This window comes from Dendropsophus ebraccatus, chromosome 14 (assembly GCF_027789765.1).
Source record: "Dendropsophus ebraccatus isolate aDenEbr1 chromosome 14, aDenEbr1.pat, whole genome shotgun sequence".
NCBI lineage: Eukaryota > Metazoa > Chordata > Amphibia > Anura > Hylidae > Dendropsophus > Dendropsophus ebraccatus.
In genome coordinates, this window is record NC_091467.1 from 61,002,750 (window position 1) to 61,022,415 (window position 19,666).

A 19,666-nucleotide genomic window follows, 5' to 3' on the forward strand; every position below is an offset into this window, starting at 1 on the left:
AGAACTGTATTTTATTATATGCGAGTCAAAGGGTTAAAATCCCAGCAGAAACGTTTAATGATACTGAGACACCTGAAGCGCCTAAAAACTGACATTGCTCTATTGCAGGAAACTAATCTCGAAGAGGCAGTGGGTGGTGGGTGGGCTCCCCAGCAATTCGAGGTAAAGCTGGTACACTCATTCTAATACATAGACGCCTGGCCACACAAATAACTAATGCTTCCCATGACGATGGGGGTAGATGGGCACACGTAACCCTGCAGGGTCACTCCTCTCCACTTGGCATTTACAGTATTTATGCTCCGAATAGTGGACAAAAAGAGTTCCTAGACACAGTGAGGGATGGTATCTTGATGGATACCACCCCGCTGAAAATAGTAGGAGGAGACTTCAATGTGGTAGGGAACCCGGTAGAAGACAGGAGATCCATGTTAGGAGCTCCTCCCTCCATAGGGGGGAAACCCTAACCCCTGCCTACTTTTCTGGCGGCTTTGGACCTTTCCGACCTGTGGAGGGAACGGAACCCAGAAGGTAGAGAATACACCCACTTTTCCTGGGCTCACCAGTCCTGGTCACGTATTGACTTTATGTTGGTGTCTAAACCTTTGTTATCTCGTATACCTTCCATTGACATTGGCGACTTGGTCATATCAGACCACTCGCCGGTGACAATGGAGGTGAAGGAAAGGCAGCTGATGGGTACGGATTTTCTTTGGCGTTTCCCAACACAGCTAGCACTGGATGAAACCTTCCAGGAACTTGTGAGAGGTTGGTGGCTCGAATATAGGGCCAACAACCATATGCACATAGACAATGCGCAGCTGTTTTGGAGTACGGCAAAGGCGGTCCTGAGAGGGCAGATTATATCATACATGGCAAAAAAGATAAAGGAAATTAATTCCCAATTGGAGAAGAGGTGCCAGATCTTGAGAAGGGCTTATACTACCTTCCAAACGACGCCCTCCGAAGTTCATAAGCAGGAGTGGCGACAGGCCAAGACTGAATATGACTTTTGGGTGGAAAGCCGAGAAAAACTCTTTTTGTCTAGACAGGACGCAAGACTGTTCCGTTTTGGAAACAAGTCTGGCAAATTATTAGCCAATTTAGCTAAGGGGAAAAGACCTATAACTAACATAACCCATCTGCGTGACTCCACTGGGTCTCTGGCGTCCCATCCCGCCCAGATAAATAACATACTACGCGACTTCTATAACCAACTATATTCTAAAAGGGACAACGAAACGCCAGCTGAATTGTTCCCTTGGCATTTGATTAAACTCCCTCGCCTGTCCTCTGAAGATAGGGCCATGTTTAACTCCCCCTTTACAGAGCAGGAACTTACAGCAGCCATTAAAAAATTGCCAAATAGGAAAGCGCCGGGCCCCGACGGCTACTCGGGGGAATTTTTTAAGCTTCTCCGAGAGCAAATCACTCCCCATTTTACAATCTTGTTTAATCTAACGGGGGAAGGGGTAATCCCATCAGAGGTTAACACAGCCTATATTAAGGTACTGCCCAAACAGGAAAGGGACCCAACCTCGCTGGCGGCATACCGCCCGATCTCCCTAATCAATGTGGATCTGAAACTAGTATCTAAATTATTGGCGGATAGGTTGTCTTCCTTCCTGCCCAAACTTATAACCCCCCTTCAGGTTGGTTTTATACAAGGGAGATCGGCGGTGGCCAACCTGCAAAAGGTTGTGACGGTGTTAGACGCTGTGAGGCGAGATCCTGGTTCCCACCCATCCCCAGCCCTCCTTTCATTAGATACAGAGAAAGCTTTTGATAGTGTGAGCTAGGGATGGATGGGAGCGGTCCTTGATAAAATGGAATTCAAGGGATCTTTTAGGTCCTTTCTTGCAAGGCTCTATGCTGAGCCCAGAGCGAGGATTCATACTACAGGGTTTTTATCGTCCCCCTTCACTCTCCGAAGAGGCACCCGTCAGGGGTGCCCTGTGTCGCCCCTGTTGTTTAATATTGCACTGGAGCCTTTCCTGAGATGGTTGATGGCTAGCGAGGTAAGGGGTATAAAGATAGGCCATGGGGAAGTTAAGGTAACGGCATTTGCTGATGACATCATGCTGTTTTTGTCTTCACCAAATCAAGATCTGCCGATCATTTACCAGATGTTGGAGACATTTGGTAATATCTCTGGGTTTAAAAAAAACTTGTCTAAGAGTGAACTGTTAGACCTGTCCAGCTCACACTCACTGCGCTCCCAACTGCCTGACAACACCCCGATTAAAGTCACTTCTAAACCAATAAAATACCTAGGGATCTTCATAGGTCGTACTCCTGAGTCGCTTTACAACTTAAACTATCCCCCGCTGTTTACAAAAATCCTCACTGAACTTAAAACGTGGGAGAGACTTCCACTCTCCTTTCTTGGAAAATGCCACTTAATCAGAATGTTTAGTTTTTCTAAACTTTTATATCACCTTCAGACCATTTCCTTACTGCTGCGGCACCAGGATGTCATGAGGATCCAGTCTGCCTTCTCGAGATACATTTGGTCGGGAAGCGGCCCCGGATTGCACTGGCCAAGTTACAGCTTCCTAGACTTAGAGGGGGAATACATTTTCTGGATCTGCGGAAATACAACCTTGCCTGCCTATTAAGGCACTGCATAGATTGGTTACAGAACACTAACTTTTATTCTAATGTGGCCTTAGAGGCGGAACTAGCTGCCCCCTGGTCTTTGGTGGCACTGTTACACACTAAATACCCTGCTCTCCCTCCAGAGATTAAACATTCTTTGCTCTTAAAAGACACTATAGCAACTTGGAAGATAGTGAGGAAGTTGTATAGTTTACCGCAACTGCTGTCCAGACATCTTACGCTGTGGCAACATCCAGAGTTTGCCCAGAGTTGAGTGAACCCAATGTTTGGACACTGGAGGAGGGGGGGGTATTGTTTTCTTACACCAGATGTTTCACCACCAAGATAATAGATTCCTCACCTTCCCTGAGTTATGTGCCCGTTACTCGTTGCATCCATCTCACTTTCTGGCATATTCCCAAGTAATGGGGTTCTTAACCTCACGGCTCCGGGATTTACCCTCACTAACTAAACTTACTGAGATGGATGCAATGATTACCGAACCCCCCACTAACCCATTTCTATCCTATCTTTATTATAAACTGGGAGCCCGTTCTAATGATTCCACGAGCAATACAATGTTTTCTAAATGGGCTACCATTTTTGAGGACGAAGACCTACCTAAAAAAATGATAGAGGGATGGGCGGTGGTGCGCAAGGCGGTTCCCAGCGAGCGATGGCGCAAAACACAATTCAAACTCATGCATAGAGCAATATATGGCTTTAATATACCTCCCCATCCGTTGGCGCCTGATAGGTTATTGGCGTGCCCGAAATGCCAGCAACCTTCCACTGACCTCACCCATGGCATTTGGTCTTGTCAATATACCCAACAATTTTGGGCTCAGGTCTTGGCGCTTATTCAAACCAGGTGGCGCACGCAACTACCTTTGTCTCCGCAACTGCTCTTATTTCATTCTGCTCCAGAATCTATTCAGGTGTCTTTGGCATTGCACGCTTTTATATTGATCGCCAAGAGGTGTATATTACAAAAATGGTTGCAATCTACCCTTCCTACTATGTTGGAAGTGGTGGCCCAGATGAAACACTTCCTGTTCCTTGACAGAATAGAATGTGAGAGAGTAAAAGAAGCGAACGCCAAAAGGTTTTTCAAAAAATGGAAGACCTTTATTGTGAGGTTTCTTTCTAACCAAGAAATCAAGGAGTTAATGCAGCCGTTTGTTGGCAAGAAATGGTACCTTACGTCTGAGCTGGCTGAGTCGTTGGGTCGCTTAAGGATTACAGGCAATCGGGTGTAATTAATCTAACAATATACATTCCAGTGATTGATTTCTATTGCTGCATCTGTGGAATGGGGGGGGGAGGGGAGTTGCTATGTTATGTTATGGACTTTGTATCAAACGTCTGACAATGTCTATATCTATGGTTTGGGCACATGATGTAAGTGTGTCCGAATGCTGTTGTATACCACTTAATATGAAAAAAAAAAAGTGTTAATAAAAAAAAAAAAAAAATTCTCTGAACTAGCTCTAGAAAAACTTCCAGGTTTAAAAAAATCACTCCAAGTGTCTCCTAAAGAAATCTGTTCTTACATTTTCCATCCCTTTCAGTATAATGGCTGATACTGACAGTGCTCTCTCTGCTGCAGCAAGCTTATGCCCCTCGATGAGGAAAAGATCGACAGTTGTCCTCACCTCCTCTGACAAACTCTTTATATAAGGTGTGGAAAGCTTTGAAGAGCCTGCTATTACCGCAATAGCTCCCCAACCTGAACCACTTGCATCTGCTGTGACCTTTATCATTGGATTTTGAATCCAACCCCCCCCCCCCCCCCCCCCCCAAGTGGCCCCACTTACAGGTAGGCCCCCACGGCCAACTAGAGCAGCCAGACCTGGTAGGTAAGGTGTTAGTAATCATGGTGCTGTCATAAGGAACGATGCTGTGAAAATAAACCTAAAGCATTAGTTCAGTAATTAACAGAAAAGTACAGTCTGTTAACACATTTCACTTTAAAGTGTAAAGAATCCAAACATGTATTTATCTAAACAGCCTTTTCCAGCGAAAATCTTTTTCTTTCAAATCAACTGGTGTCATAAAGTTATATAGATTTGTAATTTACTTGTATTAAAGAATCTCAAGTCTTCCCGTAGTTATCAGCTGCTGTATGTACTGCAGGAAGTCTGACACACTGCTCTCTGCTGACATGTCTAGCCGAGACAGGAACTCTGTCTCGGTTTTCTATGAATCCCCATAGAAAACCTCTCCTGCTCTGGACAGTTTCTGTCTCAGCCAGAGATGTCAGCAGAGAGCACTGTGTCAGACTGAAAATAAAACATTTCCTGCAGGACATACAGCAGCTAATAAGTACTGGAAGACTTGAGATTTTCTGATAGAAATAAATTATAAATCTATATAACTTCATGACACCAGCTGATTTGAAAGAAAAAGATTTTCGCTGGACAACCCCTTTAATTTCACTTTAATAACAGATATTCTGTTCATGTTTTCATATGTAATAATATGCATTGCTTCCAGTGCCTCTGTGTACATGCAGACAATTGTTATTATGAGGGATTAGCTTCTTTCAGTTGTTTTAAACTCTGCTGTTATTTTACACATAACCGTATAAATCTGCAGCAGATTAAAGGAGAAGTCTGGCCCAAATGTAAACTCTCCTAAGGGCAGAAGGTGCAGGAACATAATAAAGAAGCTCTACTTACCTGTCCCCACAGCGCAGGCTCACTGACCAGGACGGGCCCACCCTGCAAGTCAGTGACATTCTTGAGCCGGTTCCTGAAGTTGCAGGAGATCCAGGAGGCTGGAAGCGCTATGGGAGTGTTGACATGGGGAGGACGGGTAGGTGGAACAGATTTTTTTTTATTTTGGCTGGCCTTCTTTACCATTAAAGTGTAATTCATGCACACAGTAAAAACAAAACAAGAGATGGTAGGAGGGCAGCCCCCATACACAGTATAGGTTATTGGTCTCGAGTGCTGGAAGCCCTGTGATCACAAAGGCTGGGTCCCGCATCACCCTGGAGGACAGGAGCAGCAATACATTCAGCTAACCTCCATCCAGCAGGCTGGGGCCGTGCTCTCATGGTCAGACCTCCATTGATCACAACTAATCGTTGCAGGGTCATCATCCTGCCATCATCCTGCACTGGTCCAGTCATGTGATCGCCGCAGAGCTGGTAGTATGTGACCTGAGCAGAGGATCCATCACCACAGAGGTCTGTGGGATCAGTGTATTATGCTTATGCTTAGCTGCTTCTATGACTCAACCCTGTCAGACATATGGGTACACCACTACCCCCCGTGCTGCCCCCAAGGGATATTCTGGGGAGTCTCATGGTGTATCACCATCCCTCTCAGCAGAGAAGAGGTAGATATTGCTGTATTTAAAGCCTCGTTTAATTTTACAGAATATAAAAAATCATCGGGTCTGGATTCGTAATTACAATAAATTCTGAAAGTATAAAAAACCCACCAGGATTATAAAGTCCCTGCGGATGGGAGACAGTGCGCAGACTCATGGAGCCGCTCTGGGGACAAAGGGGAACAGGATCAGTCTGTTACCATAAATAAGAATTACATTCCGGGAGATAAATAAAATTATAACATCCAAGTCCTTTATACAAAACACAATGTCTGATGGGAAGGGAACCATCCCCCCCAACTGCAACGGGGTCACGGAAAGTCCGCCGCCAGGCTGCTGAGCGTCCCTTTAGGCAACTCTAGGTGGATTCCCTCCAGATAGTGAAGAAACCTGAGGAGACAATGTGAGGGTCATTACAGGGCTGCAAGGAGACTAGAGGCAATGCTAATGGGGGTCATAGACCCCCCCAATATTGAAGAAACCTGATGGAGGCAGTAGTATTCTGTAGGTCACATGACATTTTCTTACCTCCTTTTGGTCTTGCCCTCCTCCTTCTCTTTCTGTAAGCGGCAGATGGTCCGGAGGGTCGGGAGATATTCGGTCACGTTGACATCTCTGCTCCCCAGGCTGGTGAAGGCTCGGTGTGACAGAACGTCCCTCACCACAGACAGACGTCTCTGTGCGATGCTACAGCCATGAAAAGTACAAGCACATGATGAGCATATAAGAATATACCTATAATAGTAAAGAACATTATGGGGTGCACTTAGTACCATAGACGCGTTACTTACTCTGTGGTGGCGGCTGGCTCTCCAAAGTTCACCTGATCCCGGGCTTTGGTTACCCTCAGGGTGAGCTCTTCTGTTGGATCTTTACCAGATAATTTACACAGTTCTAGGGAAGATTCCAAGGATTTAGAAAGCTTAGAAGAACACTTGTGAAAGGAAAGCGCCTCCATGAGGGCACGAATCTCCCCGCAGCTCTGTGCCCTCCAGCAGTCCCTGCTTTCAGTCCTTAGCCCGTCACACAGGCCATGCTTCAGTCTGCTCTCTGTCCAGCTAGGACTGTGAGTGTGAGCGGGGTCAGTGGGGTCACAAGTGGAGCAGTCCAGAGAGGACATGTGGTCAGCAAATTCTGCCATGGAGTCCAGACACTGATACACTAGGAGAGACGACTTCCGCTCCGCAGGGGACAGTGTCCGCCTCACAACCTTCTCCGTGGTGATGCCATTACTGACTTCACTACTAACAGGCTGCTGCTCCTCCTCAGGATCCTTCTTCACATCGAGAGCCTCGTCCAAAGGGTTGAAGTCACTATCAAACAGGTCACTGTCATTGAGCAGCACCAGCTTCCTCCTACGCCTCATGGTTGTGGACAGCCTGATGTCCTCTGTTAGACAGTCATCAGCTGGCTGTAGGGTCTCACCAGCTGGGGGCTCTTGTATGTGCACAGGTAACGGCAGAAGGTACTCCAGATTACTGTATGTAAAGGAAATGTTCCTGCTCTGAAACTCCGTCAAGAGCCGCACAATCCGGTCCCACTCAGCCGCCTCCGGGATCTTTTCCTGAGACATGAAATACACATGGCTTATGGTCGTGGTTTCGGAAATCTGGATCTATCACTCTCTAATCCCTGACCACACGTAGAGGGCAAATGAGGATTTCACACAAGACCACTTACCTTTAAAAAGGAGATCAAGCTATCAGTTGGGGCTAGGATACTGTTCACACCCAGCAGGTTTTCGGCACAGCCAACATTGCACCCCGGCACATCTGAGGCCCTGAGCTCTGTCATTGTGCAGGACGTACCATCATCCATTTCTGTCACCTCCATCTTTACTTTATCTGTAAATGGAGATAACGTGAAATTGTGCGCATAAAATACTTGAATCACCTCCTCATCTGAACCCACAGCTGCCCCCAAGTGGTTGGTGCTATTTTCACCATTGCCTAGGAACTGTGGATGATAGATGAGCCCTCATGCCTATGGCACTAGTTACAAGGGATGGACAGGACCAGTTATGGTGGATGTCCAGGGATGAGACTCACCAGGAGGCGGCAGTGGCTTTTCCCTCACTCCTCCTCCACTGCGAGCCCAGAACTGCAGGTGGAGGATACTCTGTCTGATGTCGCGTCTATTCGCTGTCAGAAAAGTCATCAGATCCTTTGTGTCTGTCCTGAGGTTTTCAGCTAAACAAAGCACTTGAAGGAAACTGGCGACATTAACCTGAAAACACAAACAAACATGGGACTGATCAGCAGCCCTCGGTGGTAGGATACAACAGATCAGAATGTTCAGAAGGCCCCAGTGTAAGGATACAGCACAGACAGGAATTATGAGTGACTCCTAACAGGAGGATACAGCACAGACAGGAATGATCAGTGACAATGCGCCCCCCCACCACTCAGTGGGAGGATACAGATCAATGACCCCCAATGGGAGGATACAGCATAGACAGGAATGATCAGTGAATGATCAGTGACAATGCGCCCCACCCCCCTCAGTGGGAGGAAACAGATCCCCCAGTGGGACAAGAATGGTAAGTGACCCCTAACATAAAGACACCCAGAAGAGACAAAATTTAAGGTCTCTCACAGGTAAAATCAGACAGGAATGGGGGGCGGCCCCCATATAAGATTAGACTGGAGTCTCCTACTCACCACAGAAGGTATATGGAAGAAAATCTCCTCAAATGCTCCATCAAAAGTCATCCTAAACATAGGATCTAAAACAACAAGAGAACGATTGACACCAGCCGCCTCATTGAATATCTGCACCCCCCCCCCCCCCCCCAATAACAGGGTCTCGCCCCTCTCTCAATAATAGGCAGTGGAGGAGACCCTGGGTGAAAGGCCTGTATGAGTGGTGCTGGGCATCAATGTGGAGAAATCCAAGATGATCCCAGACTCATGACACAGTGACACGACACCCCCGCCACTTCTGAGCAGCTATCCACACTGGTATCTGGGATCTATGTGCCATCAGTCACAGGCATTGCTCACCGCTGGTAGTGAGGATAACCGGCCTCTTGGTTGTGCTCATGAAAGTCTTCACAGCGCTGAGAAATCCAATATCGTCATCAAAGATGACATCAACCTGCAAGACAGAGGAATCAGAAGACGCCCCCCACAATACACAGAGAACACCTCTCAGATTTATAGCCCCCCACAATACTCACCTCTTCAAACAAAATTAGGGAGGTGGCGGTTTTTCGGTGCAATTCCTCTGAGCCTTCTGTTACTGAGGGGAGAGGCCTGGAAACTTTTCCATCAGAGCTGCTCTGTGGGACTAAAAAAATTTCAGTCACATAGGATGTAATGTCTCTGGAGGTTATATAAGTACTGGAGCGTTAAGAGACGCAGCTGATATCAGTCAAACATGATATATCATCTCTGGAGGTTATATCAGTACAGGAGCATTATAAGAGACGCAGCTGATACCAGTCACATAGGATGTAATGTCTCTGGAGGTTATATGAGTGCTGGAGCGTTATAAGAGGAGCGGCAGATATCAGTCACACATGATGTAATGTCTAACGAGGTTATATCAGTACTGGAGCGTTATAAGAGACGCAGCTGATATCAGTCAAACATGATATAATATCTCTGGAGGTTATATCAGTACAGGAGCATTATAAGAGACGCAGCTGATATCAGTCACACATGATGTAATGTCTCTGGAGGTTATATCAGTACTGGAGCATTATAAGAGGAGCGGCAGATATCAGTCACATAGGATGTAATGTCTCTGAAGGTTATATGAGTGCTGGAGCGTTATAAGAGGAGCGGCAGATATCAGTCACATAGCATGTAATATCTCTGGAGGTTATATCAGTACTGGAGCTTTTATAGAAGAGGCGGCTGATATCAGTCACATAGGATGAAATATCTCTGGAGGTTATATCAGTACTGGAGCGTTATAAGAGACACAGCTGATATCAGTCACACATGATGTAATGTCTCTGAGGTTATATCAGTACTGGAGCTTTTATAGAAGAGGCGGCTGATATCAGTCACACATGATGTAATATCTCTGGAGGTTATATCAGTACTGGAGCGTTATAAGAGACGCAGCTGATATCAGTCACACATGATGTAATGTCTCTGAGGTTATATCAGTGCTGGAGCGATATAAGAGATGCAGCTGATATCAGTCACACATGATGTAATGTCTCTGAGGTTATATCAGTGCTGGAGCGATATAAGAGACGCAGCTGATATCAGTCACACATGATGTAATGTCTATGGAGGTTATATCGGTGCTGGAGCTTTTATAGAAGAGGCGGCTGATATCAGTCACACATGATGTAATGTCTATGGAGGTTATATCGGTGCTGGAGCTTTTATAGAAGAGGCGGCTGATATCAGTCACATAGGATGTAATGTCTATGGAGGTTATATCAGTACTGGAACATTATAAGAGACACAGCTGATATCAGTCACATAGGATGTAATGTCTCTGAAGGTTATATCAGTGCTGGAGAGTTATAAGAGGAGCAGCAGATATCAGTCACACATGATGTAATGTCTCTGGAGGTTATATCAGTACTGGAGCGTTATAAGAGGAGTCGCTGATATCAGTCACATAGGATGTAATGTCTCTGGAGGTTATATCAGTACTGGAGCGTTATAAGAGACGCAGCTGATATCAGTCACACATGATGTAATGTCTCTGAGGTTATATCAGTACTGGAGCATTATAAGAGACGCAGCTGATATCAGTCACATAGGATGTAATGTCTCTGGAGGTTATATCAGTACTGGAGCATTATAAGAGACACAGCTGATATCAGTCACATAGGATGTAATGTCTCTGGACATTATAAAAAGAAGCTGCTGATATCAGACAATACTTCTAACTAGTTTGGTAAGGCTGATAACAGTGAAAAATAGCTTTCCCTGGGTTACACCGGTGTGCAGCTGCCCCTTGGCTAGGTACCCCTTTCAGCCCTGTGGGGGGGAATGTGTTGAGGGCAGAGCGCCATACTTACCCCTCACAGGCTCAGCTGTTGCTCTTTTGACATCCAGTTTTTGCTTTGGTGCTGCTTTAAAAAAGTTTGCCAAGGATTTTGGTGGCAGTCCTTTCCTCAGGCCGGTTCCTCGGGGTGACGCAGGCGGCTTCCTAGGAGAGGACACCACTCTCTTCGGAGAGTTCAGCTTTCCTAGGGTGACATATCTGTTGTTCAAAGGGGTATTTCCACCACATCTAATATAGTTATGCTTGTAGGGTGTCATGATATGGGATATTCCTATATGAAAGGGATATTCCTATATTATATAACTATATTGATTGAGGGATATACCTCTTTCAAGTGGACCTGTGACGTCAAGGACCTTCCGAAATGTTATACAGACGTATGGAATGATTCATAGAACAAGCAGGGAGAGAAGCACAATACAGCTGAGCTTCCCTCCCTGCTGTGTGTGTCTGTGACAGTACCACTAGCTTACACTTGGTCCCGTGGCTTTCCTCATGGCCCATTCTAGTATTGATTGCAGTCTAAACATTCAGAACCCATAAATCAAAACTTTTGATGCGTCTCTATGACATGCCAAACAGTGACACTGCTAATTTTAAATCTTTTATAAAACCCAATCCTAGCATACCAGTTGTACTACTAGCATACTACTTACTGGGAGACCTGGTGCTGGAGCTGGAGAAGAAGCATGGCTTGTGTGCATTGACCCCCTGCTGATCCACCTGGTGAGACTGCGTGGCTTCTTTAAGCTGAGCCAGTATCTGACGCCCACTGCGCTGACAAGACGCATTCACCTCGAACACCTGAAAGATGGGGTCTGCTATGACTACCTGACATGGGAAGAGACGGGGCAGCATAGACTCTGCAGAAGACACACACCTTAAACCCCAGCTCCTGGGCACAGGCATATACAGCCGCCGTCTTTCCCACACCTGGGGGCCCAGAGATGAGCACAGTATTACACAGGGAATCCTCGTCACTGTCCTCACTGTTATGGAAGTCACCGGCACTCCATGTATCTGTAGAGCAGGAATTGGAGAAGACATTACTACCACAGGGTGGCACTGTAATCTGGGACCACCCCAGGGCACCATCATTACCATCCTTATCCTTTCCTGACTTCTGCATCTGATTTCTCTTCTCCTCCTTCTCTGCTCGGATCTTCCACTCCCTCAGCCAGCTGCAAGAGACAGAAGAAATATAAGAGACCTCCAAGACCAAGTGTGACCCAATAGCAGAAGCCCAATACACTGTGTGATGCTCACCTGTGTAAGCGGCGAATCGCTGCAGAATTTCCTATTAACTCATTAGAATTTTGAGGTTGATATTTTTCAGTCCACAACACGTCCTCCCAGACTGCATCTAAAATGGACACGAGGGGATAAGGAATTCTGTGCACATGCTTCAGTATCATGGTTACGGGCAATAGTATTAGAAACAACTACCTACCCTCTGCAGGAGGCTTCGGGCCTTTGTCCACTATTAGGACCACTTCCGACTCTGCAGGAATCGTGCTGCTCTTCTTTCTCCGGGATGATCTGGGGAGCTGAGGGGTTGGTGCAGTCTCACACTGCGGCTCTTCTTCTGATGGTTTCCGCCTCTTAGACTTAGAGCAGGGAGACTCCTTCCGTTTCCGCTTTGCCCCGCTGCCAGTCGGGCCCGAAGAGTCGTCCACTGCAGGTTTTAGACAATTTTCAGGTTGTTGTGTTGCTGTAAGAATAAAGGAAGTGAAGTCTATAAATCCTATTCATGACCGGTCAGAACATGACTCACAACCCAATAAATTCTCACCTGACTTGTTTGCATCCTGAAGGGAAAAGTAGTCGTTCTGTTTTTTAAGAAATTGCTTAAAGAATCTTCTAACTGGGAATTGTGGATTGTGCAATCGGATCTCCTCAAGCAGAACGTCCTGGATAACACTGGAGAACACTAGTCTCTTGGGGACCTAAAAGACAGACACGCTTGATGACATGATGCACAGAAACATCCAGCTCAGCTGATCTCTGCATGCCTGGCTTCTCTTTACCCAGTCATACGGTATCACTGAGTCCGGCAACAAATTTCTGTCACCCTATAGGAAAGGCAGCATTACCTGAATGGTGACCATATAATGCACCAGGTGCATCAGAGATGATCTTGTAGAGCAGCTCTCTGTTCTAGGTCTTACAGGGGGGTCCAAGACTGTGACGCCATCAGTGATGTATACCCTACCCTACTACTCAGCCACTTTTTGTTAAAGTATACCTGTCACTAAAATTAACTTTTGACATGTCATGAACCATGTCAAAAGTTATTGATCAGAGCGTGTCTCACTGATGGGTCCCACTCTGATTAGAGGATAGAGCTGGGGAAAGATTGTGGCTGCCTGAAGCAATCCCTGGCGGGCCAAGCAGTCCGTAATGTTCAGGATGAAAGTCTATGGGAAATTATTGACTGACGGAGATGCCGGTTAGGTAGAAGATCGCACTGCCATGATCTCTCCCCGGCTATATCTTCTGAACAGAGCAGGTCTTTGCAGAGACCCACTCTGATCAATAACTTTTGACATGTCTGATGACCATCTAAGATTTAACTATCCAAGGTCTGCTGTCAGGTTAAAAACAGACACTAGGTTAAAAACAGACGCAAGGTGTTAATTGTGTGCCTCACATTATAAAAGCTACCTCTTGTACCTCACACATTAGTGGCCCCAATGTTTTAAATTCAAAGCATACAAGGTACCACATAAAGCATTGAGTATTCTGCCTGGAGCACTAGGGTTACTGGTGTGAGACTGTTTCCAGTTTTATCAGCTTCAAAAAAAAAAATTAAATTAAGAAAGCAAAGTTCCAAATACGGGATAAAATACTGTGTGTGAACTTGTGTGTGCCTTGGATTCTTAATTTCAGCTGTATGAGATGCAATGGCCATAACAAGAGCTCCCAAAGCCCACTCCCCTCACTGGCTTCCCCTCCTCTGTATGAATAAATCTTATAGATGTGTGCACTAGCAATGGGGACACGAGGAATGCACCACTATTTAGGTATACTAACCACAGCAGGGTAAGGCCAGGCAGCTGACTTAGAATTGGCACGAGTGAAGTCACCAAGATCCAGTGTGAGTTGTGAAATGTCTGGAACATGGCTGCACAACGGAGAGAGATTGGTCAGCAGACGGCAGCAAGGCACAGCCAGACTCCACATGGTGCAACCTGCAGGATCAGGAAAACATAATGAGCCAAAGTCAATTCACTTCAATAATATATACACAGACGTGAGCAGAAACTGAACCAAAGCAATCTCTGACAGACAAACCTGGCTACACACAACTGCAGGCTTAGACTAGCTAGAAGCTGTATGCACAATCCTAATAGCAGATGCACTGGAAAAAACAATGGGGCCAGCAGAGGATAAGCCTTGGTAATCACATGCACTTACTATGCCGCTGCTGCACATGGACGACGGTCTGGAAGGAGGAGCCAGACACAGAATATGCTTCCATAATAGCGGTGGTCTTCGCTATCTGTCTCTTTAGAGAATCCGGTAAGCCGCTCATGAGAAAGTTTCTCTTGGCCTTACACTGTTCATCATCTTGGGAGTTTTCAGACACCTCAGGGCTGAAACACAAAAGGGACAGAGACATGAAGGGAATTCACTGGAACCCTCTTTCTTCACACACATCACATGATGGTCTGAAGGTAAGCACCCTCTCCTCCTGAACATACAAGCTGGAAGTCATCAGCCACAATCGCATAAGCAGAATACAGTGAGGTCAGGCGATGTCCATCAACATCATACAGAACCCTTCCTGAGTATCTTATAAAGAGTGGACAATACACCATATGTGCTCAGCAGGTTACAGAACCAAAGTCATAGAAAGGTCCCAATGTCTGGGGTTTACTAGCGAGGTTGCCTGTCATTTATAAGCAGATGGTTTTTACCTATAAGATCAGTGACTCATCGACCAGACCCTTAAGTCCACACGGTCCCCGGCAAGTAGAAAATTTTCCAATCTCAGCAAGGGCAGAATGATTATAATGCAAACCGCCAGAGATTGTGCTGCACATCACCATCACCTCCCAATGCCACACAACTTTGAGAGCGTTACCAACAGTGATAGAGGGAGATGAGACCTCACGTACCTGTCGTCTATAGTGATCACACCACCTTTTTCCACCTTCTTCTTGACATCTTTCTTTAGACCTACAAAACACAAAGTTCACAGGTCAGAGGTACTAGAGCGCCACTTATTGCTGTGAATTGGGCTGTGTGGAGAGGAGCAAAGGCAGCCATGTTTTTCTAAAAAACAAAAGGCCTTACCAGAGGGGAGACTCTTGGTTTTCATCTTCTTCCCCAGGACATCATTTAGGCTCCTGAGTGTTGCAGTTTTCTGCATGTCTTTGTGGCTGCTGGTGATGTCTGCAACTACTACAGGTTCCTGCAAAGAAAGAAAGTGACACTTCTAAGCTGGATTACACATGACAGCAACAACAGAATAAGACCACCAAACTTTCACAGTACAAACAATAATCTCTAGATCTTGTCCCAAGTGTCGACACCACTGAGCATGTGAGGGGCCGCAGTGTGACCACCTGCTCCTGCTATGTCACAGGCTAAGGATACCTGCTTGACTCGGTTCCGCTGACGTGTGGCCCTTCTCTCAGGAGCCTCGGCTTTCACAATGTTCTGCTGGATAGCCTTGGCTTTCTCAAGAAGCTGTTTGGCTTTGCTGATTTTCTTGGTGCTTTGGGGAACCTGTCAATAGAAAACATAAGGCAGAAATCAGAAGATGTGAGCAGCAGTGGGATCCGTCCGCTATCGCCACATCTATGGAAGGACGTGTAACCTTTTTACATCCGGGGCTGGACACTTCATCCTCAGAATCCATCCGTCTCCATTTATTTCTCGTCACTCGTGTAAATCTCATTCTGAAAAGCAAAAAATAATCAAAACTGAAATGCGCAGCAACAAGTATGTGGGTTATCCCATCATTCAGGGGTCTATAGCGATCATCAAAACCAGTAAGGTGAACAACATTGATGTAGCCCCTTTTACCTGAGTATTACTGGGAAAGATAACTCACCCAATAATCAGCCTGTGTAAAAGGCCCAGCAATCAGGTGATCAGCTGCTTGCTGACACTTTGATCATTTTGGACAACACAGTATAAGGACTGTTGTTGCCACAGATTATCTGACAGATTTTTGAGGCCAAAGCCTGGAATGGATTTGAAAAGAGGAGAAATCTCAGTCTTACCTTTATGATCTGTTCTCTTTTTATAGTCTGCTCCTGGCTTTGGCTTGAAAAATCTGTCAGGTTAATCTCAGCGTAAAGACACCCTTAAGGCCCTTACACACTACGGAAATCACACGGCTAAGCTCCGGTGGATTCCATGCGCGCTCCCTCTAGAGCATCTGACCGTCCCATAGGTTCGATTCTATGGTTGACGTCAATTCTTTTTTTGGGCAGAATCTTGGGGCGGGGGGCCAAGTGCGTGGGATCTGCTGGAGGTTATCTGCGCAATTTCCATAAAGTGTAAGGGCCCTTAGGCTGGACAGTCTTACCATGAGCACTCGAAGTGAACATGAAGATTATAGACCAGTGCTCTGACCTTGCACGTCTGTGTCAGGATACATTAACAAAAAGATGCACCTCAGCAACAGGTCATAACCACCGTCAGTAGTGACTCCCTGGACAGAGCAGCACTGACCAACCGGAAAACAGCACAGCCATCTCCTACAACACAGTAACAACCATGACTACCCAATTTATAACCTGTAATACCTGATGGGGGACTCCACATCAGACGGCACGGTGAGGACTTCTGCTCTGTAGACATCATTTTCCCTACAGGGAGGCCTGACTTTTGGGGTGGACATTAGGACAGGACTTTCTGGGGCTGTCCTCTGCGGGGATCTGCTGGGCCTCTGCCTCCTCAGGCTCCTCCTCAGGACAGGGCTGCTGTGTGCTGGTGGTGATGGTTCCTTCTCAGCTGGTTTTGGAGTCTCTACGTTGGGTGGCTGTGTCTTCTTCTTCTTCCTTCTCTTTAGTTTTGATGGTTTCTCTGTCTCCTCGGCCTCGTTCTCTTCCCTGACAGCAGCTTTGTCTGGGGGCTGATCCTCAGCTTTTTGGTGGTCCTCCTGTCCTTCCTTTCGGTCTTTTCTCTTTGTAGGATTCTTCTTAGCCTTGGCCCTAGAAGCCTCCCCTGCTTGCTGGAACACTTTCATGAATTGCTGCCTCTCAGCCGGGGTGGATTTAGGTTTTGTGGCTTCTCCGGCCTCCACATCGATGACGGCCAGCTCCAGGTCCTCCTCTTCTATCACCACATTGGACTTTCTCTTGGAGGCCACAGGGCCGGTCTTTTCACACTCTGGGACCGGCGCCTCAGCTTTCTTTTTATCTGCTTTGCTCTTCTTAAAGATGGAAGCAATTTTTGTGGAGTTTTGTGACTGGAGCGGTGGGGATAGGTGAACCTGTGCCAGGATGGTGACGGTCTTAGGGGAAGGCAACTGCATGGCCTCCTGGTCATCTTCTGCAGCATTTGTCCCATCTGACGAGACCCCCACACTTACAGACTCCTCCTTACTTTCTTGGCTTTTCATGAAGTCCTCAAAAGATATAGTTAAAGTGCCAAGGTTGTCGGAGGTGTTGCCAACCTGAACCTCGAGGCTGGAGTCCCCCACGGAGGTCTTGCTTTCTGATGATACATTGGTGTGTGATGATCCCTGATTTGTAGTGGGGGGCTCTACATTCAGCCGCCTTGTATTTCTGCTAGTCCTCAGGCCTTGCGGTGAAGTAAGGCTTCCCCTAGTGGAGATCTCTGACTGGAACACAACATCATCCTCCTCCTCCTCACCACCACCAGCGAGGTCCGCTGTGTGACTACAGATCTCTGCCAGGAGAGCCGCCGTCTCACTACCCATAATCCCTCTGTTTGCAGGGTTCCCATTGCCAGCAGTATCAGAGGGTGGCGCCGCATCCCCGAGTCTCTTAAGGAGTCTGGTGCGCTTTCCTTGCTTTGCTGCCCTCCCGGGGGGCTTAGAGGAGGGTGGGGTGGAGGGGTACTCCTTGGCTCTGGGGCTGGCGGTCTTGGTACTTGGAGTGCGCTGCTTACTGGCGGCTGGGGGGGTCCTAATGAAATAATCGGCTATGTTGCTGCTCTTGGGGGATGCCAGCCCCCTGTCGATGGCTTTGGAGAGAGGAGAGAAGTAATTGGTGATGGTTTTGCTCTGCGGATCCTCTTCCTTCCGTTGTTTCTTGCACGGCTGTAATAAAAGAGAAGACGTTACAGGTAGGGTGGGGGTTCAGACCAGCAGGGAGTGGGGGGTTCATGGCCCTGGGGTGGGGGTTCAGATCAGCGGGGAGGAGGGTCATGGCCCTGGGGTGGGGGTTCAGACCAGCAGGGAGGGGGTTCAGACCAGCGGGGAGGGTCATGTCCCTGGGGAGGGGGTTCAGACCAGTGTGAAGGGGGGTCATGTCCCTGGGGTGGGGGTTCAGACCAGCGGGGAGGGGGGTCATGTCCCTGGGGTGGGGGTTCAGACCAGCGGGGAGGGTCATGTCCCTGGGGAGGGGGTTCAGACCAGTGTGAAGGGGGGTCATGTCCCTGGGGAGGGGGTTCAGACCAGCGGAGAGGGGGGTCATGGCCCTGGGGAGGGGGTTCAGACCAGCAGGGAGGGGGAGGGTGTCATGTCCCTGCGGTGGGGGTCAGGTCCCTGGGGTGGGGGTTCAGACCAGCAGGGAGGGGGGTCATGTCCCTGGGGAGGGGGTTCAGGTCCCTGCGGTGGGGGTTCAGACGAGCAGGGAAGGGGGGTCATGTCCCTGGGGAGGGGTTCAGCCCAGCAGGGAGGGGGGTCATGTCCCTGGGGAGGGGGTTCAGACCAGTATGAACTCCCCTCATCATCCTTTATTATCAGCCCCCACCCCAGGGGCATGACCCCCCCCTCCCCACTGGTCTGACCCCCCACCCCAGGGCCATAACCTCCCTCCCCAGGGACCTGACCCCCCACCCCAGAGCCATAACCTCCCTCCCCAGGGACCTGACCCCCCACCCCAGAGCCATAACCTCCCTCCCCAGGGACCTGACCCCCCACCCCAGAGCCATAACCTCCCTCCCCAGGGACCTGGGGTGGTGGGGGGATGAGACCAGTGGGGGAGGGGGTGGGGGGGGGGGTGGGGGTCAGGTCCCTGGGGAGGGAGGTTATGGCTCTGGGGTGGGGGGTCATGGCCCTGGGGTGGGGGTCAGACCAGTGGGGAGGGAGGTTATGGCCCTGGGGAGGGGAGGTCATGGCCCTGGGGTGGGGGCTGATAATAAAGGATGATGAGGGGAGTTCATACTGGTGGGCTCTCACTCCTTCACTACCAGGTACTGCTCATACACACATTATGGGGGGCCCATTTGCCCCAATAGATGCCCCCATGTCTAATCTACAGTATGAAATCTGCAGCCTCTTCTCCCCCCTCCCTCTTATCACTAGCCCATGAACTCTGCAATGGTGGCAATGAAGCGCTCACCTGCACGGTGTATTCCTCCAGGGCGGCGGCGGACACGGCCAGCACCCCGACCATAGCGGCGGAGAGGCGGGGGCGCGCGGCTCCGGTCACCTCATCTCATCGGCTTCGGTACAAAACTTCCCGCGCGAAGGCCGAAATCACGTGACCAGAGATCCGCCAGCTCAGCCTCCGCCCGCTCTGCAGTCTGCGCCCTCCCATTGGCCGGAGCCGAATACTACTCGCTCCCGATTGGCGGATTTGGGAACCATCTTGCAATCCATTGG

At 48.1% G+C, this 19,666-nt stretch overlaps 1 protein-coding gene across 1 annotated transcript; it reads right to left on the reverse strand.

Moving 5' to 3' along the window:
- Nucleotides 1-5,954: 5,954 nt before the first annotated feature.
- ATAD5 (ATPase family AAA domain containing 5) lies at nucleotides 5,955-19,663 on the reverse strand. The gene is made up of 23 exons (XM_069953795.1): nucleotides 19,404-19,663; nucleotides 16,677-18,157; nucleotides 15,740-15,821; nucleotides 15,517-15,648; nucleotides 15,214-15,331; nucleotides 15,036-15,096; nucleotides 14,332-14,510; nucleotides 13,948-14,105; nucleotides 12,707-12,860; nucleotides 12,365-12,625; nucleotides 12,181-12,277; nucleotides 12,016-12,095; nucleotides 11,795-11,934; nucleotides 11,571-11,718; nucleotides 10,928-11,098; nucleotides 9,116-9,225; nucleotides 8,940-9,033; nucleotides 8,598-8,662; nucleotides 7,986-8,163; nucleotides 7,618-7,781; nucleotides 6,729-7,501; nucleotides 6,466-6,624; nucleotides 5,955-6,327 (listed from the first exon to the last, which is right to left on the reverse strand). Exons 1-23 carry the CDS (start codon nucleotides 19,455-19,457, stop codon nucleotides 6,249-6,251), a joined length of 4,938 nt encoding a protein of 1,645 aa, XP_069809896.1. The 5' UTR covers nucleotides 19,458-19,663; the 3' UTR covers nucleotides 5,955-6,248.
- Between the last annotated feature and the right edge of the window lie 3 nt (nucleotides 19,664-19,666).